Source organism: Photinus pyralis, unplaced genomic scaffold, assembly GCF_008802855.1.
Source record: "Photinus pyralis isolate 1611_PpyrPB1 unplaced genomic scaffold, Ppyr1.3 Ppyr1.4_unclustered_Scaffold4096, whole genome shotgun sequence".
Classification (NCBI taxonomy): Eukaryota; Metazoa; Arthropoda; class Insecta; order Coleoptera; family Lampyridae; genus Photinus; species Photinus pyralis.
The window spans coordinates 20053-27969 of record NW_022171525.1 but is presented as its reverse complement, the minus strand read 5'-3'; the positions used below and the strand labels follow the sequence as shown (position 1 = coordinate 27969).

At 36.3% G+C, this 7917-nt stretch overlaps 1 protein-coding gene across 1 annotated transcript; it reads left to right on the top strand.

Moving 5' to 3' along the window:
• The first annotated feature begins 202 nt into the window (after window positions 1-202).
• On the top strand, window positions 203-1201 carry LOC116182180 (zinc finger MYM-type protein 1-like). The gene has a single exon (XM_031502697.1). It carries the CDS (start codon window positions 203-205, stop codon window positions 1199-1201), a length of 999 nt encoding a protein of 332 aa, XP_031358557.1.
• Window positions 1202-7917: the final 6716 nt, after the last annotated feature.

Sequence of the window (7917 nt, the reverse complement as noted above, 5' to 3'; positions counted from 1 at the left end):
ACCTACTCGTGTTAATCAGTATTTCCTGTGGAGTCGCTGTCGCAAGTCGCGTGAAAATTACGTGTCGGCATACTTATTTGACGAGCTCTGGAAATCATTTTTCTTTGGTGAGTAAAAATTATCCTATTTTAGGTTTATCTGCCTCTATTCACTGGTTGATTGTGTTTGTATCAGTAATCAGTAATATTCCAGATCATTTACGATGCCTAAGCGTCCGGGTCCGGGCGCTCAATCTTCCCTATTTCATTATTTTGCAAAAACTCCCAAAACGTGCAGCAGCAGCCGAGATGGCACTACTGCTGTTGAAAGCACGTCGCAAGAAGAAGAAACCATGTGCGAAAGTCAAGCTTCTACCGCGACTGAGCCAGCTCAACCTAGTGAGGTAAGTGAGGAGATTAAAAAACCGGGGCACCCTTTAGATGTCGGGAAGTACGTTAATCAAAGGATTGACGACGAGATGAAACTTAAACTTCTCAGCACTCCATGGATTCCGGAAGATTCATTTCAATTTCCTGTAAGTGAAAAACGAAACCTGCGGTTCCAAAGGCAGTGGCTGACCCGGTATTCCTGGCTCGTGTACACTGAAACTGATGGTGCGCTTTGTAAATATTGCGTTTTGTTCTCGAAAGAATTTTGCGGAAAAGGATTCAATCAGAAGGTGAAGTCGCTTGTAAAAGAACCGTATAAAAATTGGAAAGATGCTTTGGAAACGTTCACTGCACATGAGAAGAAGAACTATCATCAGGAGGCGATGATAATCGGTACCAACTTCCTGAAAACATCGAGAGATAGAAATCTAGACATTAGGAACATCGCCGATGCTGTAAGGAAGAAACAAGTGGAAGAAAATAGGAACAGGTTATTTCCCATAGTCGAGACCATTAAGCTTTGCGGACGGCAAGAGCTCGCACTCAGAGGAACAGACGATTCAGGACCAATTTTAGTAAAAAGTGACGAGCCTGTGATCAACGATGGGAACTTCAGAGCACTACTAAGAATGAGAATCAAATGTGGGGATGATAGATTAATCAAGCATGTTGAGAATGTTGCTCTGAATGCTTCATATGTTAGTTCCAAGATTCAAAACGAATTGATCAATATTTGCGGAGAAATAGTTCAAAAACAAATAGTAAAGAATGTCAATGATGCCCAAGTGTTTTCAATATTAGTCGATGAAACAGCAGACATATCCAGACAATAACAAATGTCCATCTGCGTTCGATATACAAAACAAATGGGCAACCTGTACGTCATCAAAGAAGATTTTTTATGTTTTGTGAAAGTAGAAAGTACCACTGGCAAGGATCTGGCAAATACGATTGTTACATCCCTTCAGAATCTTGGGATTGATTGCAATAACCTGATTGGACAAGGCTATGATGGTGCCGCTGCGATGAAAGGATCGTTTAAAGGAGTTCAAGCTGTCATTAGAAAAACCTACCCAGAAGCCCTATACGTTCACTGCTGTTCGCATTCTCTAAACCTAGCTTTATGTCATTCCTGTAATCTTCCAACTATTCGAAACTGCATTGCAACTGTAAAATCCATTGCAACTTTCTTGAGAGCATCACCCAAAAGGACGGCTAAATTACAAGAATACATAAAGACACTAATACTCCTATAATAATATTACAAATAAATCATTTTACTCATTATTTATTTTTCTTCATTGTTTCTGTGTCACAACAAGGTCAACTATACCAAACTATGTCAACAAATGACTTCAGGTTATTTCTATCATTATACCCCTACAGTTATATTAAAGGTGAAAAACGTGCACAATTGGGGCTACTACACTGTACTTTATTTTTCTAATAACAACCCCCCTCGAAAAAATATTCTGGGTACGGCCCTGACTCGAGGAGGTGTTTTTGAGTTTGTTCTTAGGTTGTAATTGTAAGAGCAGTAGGAGAATAAAAACGTGTTTTTAAGTTCAATTCATTACAATCGTTTTTATACAATTCTCAACAGATACACATGGATCTTTGCGGTCCTATCATTAATGTATATTACTTAATTATTATAGTCGTCTCCCGACTTACTTTTCAATTTGATGATGAGATGTGCATTTTCAACATTTCAATTTATTCCCTCCTGCTTCAGTCAGTTTTATATACACCAGTTTCATCTTCTGCTAGCAAGCACTCCACATAATGGATGGATGTAGGTTTCGTCTAAAAATGTGATCGGTTTCTTGTTTGTCCCTAAAGCATCGTGTTCTTTCATTATTCGTTCCATTAATAATTTTCGCTTATTATGACATTTTTAGAGCATTTTCATAATAATAATAATAATAATAATAATAATGTAAATACTCTATGATAGTGCTGCGACTATATCAGATTCGTCAAGTAGCGTAGATAAAACGAACACTAAAGAAACAAAACCGAGCAAAACAAAAACATGTACTACAAAAGAAAAAAAGTAGTAATAGTTACAGGTGCCATTCCGCACTTAAAAATTCATCGACAGAATAAAAAGGGTGTAATTTAAGGTATTTACTTACCTAATTTTTTAATTTATTGAAAGATAAAAGACGCAGATTTGAGGGTATAACTTATTATAACATTTTATCCCGTAATAGTTACTACAGTTCCGAGATGTTGTAAGTCGAATAGATTTTGAGCTAATATTGTCTCTACACCTAGTGGAGTATTCATGTATGTTATATGAAAACTGGTAATCAGCAATGTTTTCTTTTATGAATAATATACAATGTAGAATGTACCAGCTGGGAAGGGTTAAAATACCATGTTCAACAAACTTACACCTACAACAACTTCTGTAGCCTAAATTAGTGAGTATCCTAATCGCACGTCTTTGTATAGCAAAAATCCGTTTAACCTCAGAAGAATGTCCCCATGCAATTATGGCGTAGCTCATTACTGAGTGGAAGTAACCATAGTAAGCATTTAGCATAACTTCATGAGATGTCATTGATTTCAAACTCCTCAAAACAAAACATGCTTTCGACAGTTTTGTGCACACCTGATTGCAGTGCACAGACCAATTCAATTTCGGGTCAAGATATACACCCAGGAATTTTGATGAACCAGTATTATTGATTTGATCAATTTGTTTTAAACTAAATATGCACTTAACTGATTTATCATGATTTACGAGCAACTTATTATCCGTAAACCACTCTTCAAGAGTATTAATACCGGTGCTTGTGTAGTCAGTTATGGTGTTACATCTATTTAATAAAGTAGTATCATCTGCATATAAAATTAACTCATCATGCTTGGTTACCGGAGCAATGTCGTTAATATATATTAGGAAAAGTACTGGGCCAAGTACTGAACCTTAAGGCACGCCTGTCTCAATTTGCTTAAAACCCAATGCACAGTTATTAAAACATACATACTGAATTCGATCGTTCAAATACGATTCTAACAACATAATGCTTTTATATTGGAAATTATATTTTGGAAGTTTACTCAGTAATATTGAGTGACTCACACAGTCGAAGGCTTTAGTTAAATCTAAAAAGTTGCAACACAAATTTCATTAGATTCAAAACAGGTTAAAATTAAGTTGGTTAACTTCGAGATGGCACTCGCAGTGGATTTATTGTTACGAAAACCAAATTGACTGTCGCAAAATAACTTTTTTGCTTCAAAATAGGACATAATTTGTTTTTTTAAAATTTTTGCAAAAATTTTAGAAAAGACTGGAGTAATTGATAGTGGTCGATAGTTTGTAAGATTATCCTTACAACCCTTTTTATGCAGAGGAATAACTTTGGATATTTTCAATTCATTGGGGTAAACTGAATTTCGTATACAGGCTGTAATAAATTTACCATCAAACTTTAGGCTTTAATCAAATAAAAAATATGACATTAATTAATCAAAGCTGTCTATATAATATTAGCACATTCTCCCCTAGTTATTTTGAAATGTAGTCTTGTAGATACAACGGTAGTTTTCTTTCTCGTTGCGATCTTGTTTGTTCTTCTGTTAATACTGGGTTGGGGAAGGAATTGGATTCAATGACAGGAACTTCTGATACATGAGGAACAGCTCGATCAGATTCAAAACTGTGATCTTGACCTGTAGATTCTTCACGACCAAATATTGAACTGTCCCCTGTTGGAGCCAAATGTTTTAAAGAAACCGTAACTTCCTTCCCATTTGCCCGTCGGATTAAAGCATATTCTGGATTTGCCTCAATCAGATCCACTTCTTCGACCAATGGACTGTACTTGGAAGTTCGTACATGACTCTTCATTAGTACCTTTCCTGGATTTGCTAACCAAGAAGGTATAGCTATTCCATTTGTCGAACGACGTGCATGGGAGAACATCCTTTCGTGAGGAGTGCAATTTATAGATGTACATAAAAGGGAACGTATGGCATGTAATGATTCTGGCAAAACTTCTTCCCATCGCGAAGTCTCTAATGCCTTATTCTTCATAGCCAAAGACATGGTTTTCCATAAAATTCCATTATACCGTTCGACAAGTCCGTTGCCCTGAGGGTTATATGGAGTAGATAAACTCGTAGCGATGCCTTGTGTATGAAGATAGTTAATGAGATCTTTCGAGAGAAATGATGTTCATCTGTCAGAATGAATATATGCAGGAGCCCCGAATATGGAGAAAAGATTGTAAAGGTTTGTTTTAATCGTAGCAGAGGTCATATCCCGACAGGGGTAGGCAAAAGGAAATCTTGTATATTCGTCAACAATAGTCAAAATATACGTATTCTTAGTGTTAGAAGGGACTGGTCCTTTAAAATCTACATTGAGCCTTTCGAATGGTCTTGTAGCTTTAATCAGATGATTTTCTTGAGATTTATAGAATCGAGGTTTCAATTCTGCGCAAACGGGACATGCAGAAGTGATTTGTTTAATTTCTTCTAAAGAAAAAGGTAGATTCTTTGATTTGATCCAGTGATACATTCTGGTAACTCCTGGATGACACAGAGATTTGTGTAAATTATACAATTCATCGTGATTTGTGGCTCCACAAATCCTCGATAACGCGTCAGCTACTTTGTTGAGAGAACCAGGACGATATGAGATATCAAAGCTATAACAAGACATCTCTAGTCTCCATCGCTGAATTTGATCGTTTTTGATTTTACTTGTATGTTGCAAATTGAACATAAACGACAATGCTTCCTGATCAGTAATAAGTTTGAAATGTCGATTGCACAAAAAATGTCTCCACTTTCTAATACTCTCAATAATAGCAGTAGCTTCTTTTTCTATTGCAGGGTACTTCTTTTCACTTTCGGTAAGAGTTCTAGTAAAGAAAGCAACAGGACGTCCGTTTTGTGTGAGAGCTGCAGAGATAGCAACATCTGAAGCATCTGTTTCGACAACTAGAGGAAATTTCGGGTCCACACATACGAGTAAAGAGTTGGCAATGTCTCTCTTAAGTTTTGAAAAAGCTGATGTGGCTTCTTTTGATAAAGGAAACGATTTGCTATTCATCAGAGGACGAATCTTTTCAGAGAATCGTGGAATCCATTTCGAGTAATAAGCAAACATACCGACTATTCTCTGTAAAGATCCTTTATCACTAGGTGGAGAAATTTCCAACAAAGGCTTCAAACGATCGGGATCCGGTTTGATCGATCCTTCACTTATAAGATGTCCTAACAGTTTAATGGAAGTAGTAGAAAATTTACTCTTCTTCTCGTTTAATTTGATATTGTATTTCTTTGCTACTTCAAGGAATTTATTAAGATTTTCGTCATGTTCAACTTTATTGCGTCCGCCAATTGTAATGTCGTCAATGTAACAATGAACGCCGCAAAGTTTTTCAGTGTCGACTATTTTATCATTAAATTTTTGGAAAGCCGGTACCCCGTTAGTGACACCAAAAGGAAGTCTTGTAAATTGATACAGTCTCCCGCAAGCTTCGAATGCCGTAAACGGTCGTTCTTCAGCACAAATTGGAACTTGATGGTAGGCCGACTCAAGGTCTATTGTGCTAAAATGACTATATTTGGCTACTTCCGAGATCACCTCCTCCACACATGGTGCTGGGTAAGCATCTAATTCGGTGAATTTGTTTATAGTATTTGAATAATCTATGACCATGCGTTTTTTATGATTAGCATTTTTAGTAACTATTACTTGGGCCCTCCATGGAGAGGAACTCTCCTCAATTATTCCAGCTTGAAGGAGCTTGGTTACTTCTTCCCTGATGAATTCATTATCTTCTGCTGAATGTCGTCGTGACTTTGTTGCAATAGGTTTCACATTAGGGAGAGGTTTGAAAAAATTCGAATTGGTTCTATATTTACATGAGGAAACACTGTAGCGCTAGATATAGAAAGGGGCGGATTGGGACCACCAAAATTAACATCAAGTCGCGAATGCGATTTTAAGATATCATGGCCCACAATAATATCAGCACATAAGTTTGGTAAGACTAATAGTTTGGTGTTTATATACATGTGATCTAATATTTTCAGATCTATTTTAACACATCCTCTTACACAAGATGACAATGAGGTAGATGCCATGGATACTGTAATTGTACCTTCAGGGAAAATTTCAAACCCATTAATAATTGTAAATTTCTCATTGATATAACTGTTGGAGCTACCAGTGTCAATTAGGCATTGTGCTATTTTTCCATTAATGTTTGCTACTATAGTAGCTTTAGATAGAGTTGGTAAGGAACTAGCCCCAACAATACTTGCAATGAATGTTTCTTCCAAGGATGATTTGGGTTCAATTGAATCATTAAGAGCTGCAGAAGTTTTAACAGTTGTATTAGTCTTCTTGGAAAGGCATACTTTTGGATAATGTCCAGCTTTAGTACAGTTCGTACAGATAAAATCACGAGCTGGGCAAACAGAGCGCGGGTGACGAGATCCTCCACAAAAGTAACATTTGTAAGTAGTTCCAGAACGTGTTGAATAACATTGGTTATTAGATATTCCATCAGAATTTGATGTACTTGTGTACGTTTCTGAATTTTTAATTGCTCTTTCAATTGATCGAGCCTTTTCTTCTGCTTCATCTAGTTCAAGGGACTTGTTCTCTAAAAGTCTCTGTCGTATGTTAGATGAAAATAAACCTGCAATAAAGGCGTCTCGAATGTAATCTTGTTTGTTTTGTTCAGCAGACACCGCCTTAAAATGGCATTCCTTGGCTAACGACTTGAGAGCAGTCAAATACTGATCAATTGATTCTGTTGAGAGTTGTTTTCGAGTTGCAAGTTGATGTCTAGCATAAATCAAGTTTTTCGGTTTCACATAAAGGGCTTTAAGAATATCTATAGCGGCTTGGTATGTTTTACAATCGTTAATGTATTCAAATACGTTAGAAGATAAAAAATTTGACAGTACCTGCAACTGATCTTCGTCTTTCACTACATATTCGGATCTTTCAGTGAAGTTTTCGAATAGTCGAATCCAATGAAGCCATTCTTGTTGAGCCGTAGGACTATCAGGGTTTGAAGAAAACTTGTCTGGTTTAAAGAGCTTTTCCATTTTATTTTATTTGATTAAATTGTAATAAATTTACCATCAAACTTTAGGCTTTAATCAAATAAAAAATATGACATTAATTAATCAAAGCTGTCTATATAATATTAGCACACAGGCATTTATAATTTTAGTTAATGGAACAATTATGACGTTTAACACGGACTTCACAATGTCAGCCGTGATGCCAAAATGATCTCTACAATCACTATTATTAATGCTGGATACAGTATCACGCATCTCATAAAGGATATTCCTTGAAAATCAAACGACGTAGAGTTGTTGATTTTGAAATTACTAAAATATGTTTGGGTCATTGTTCTGCACAGGCATATACCTATGCATATGCATATATGTTGCAATAAAGGCACAAAACCATAAAAAACGAAGATTAGATGAGGTAGAAATTGACCCTGATTTTGTGATGCCTTCACCACCATCAAGAACTTCAAGTTTACAAAGTTTA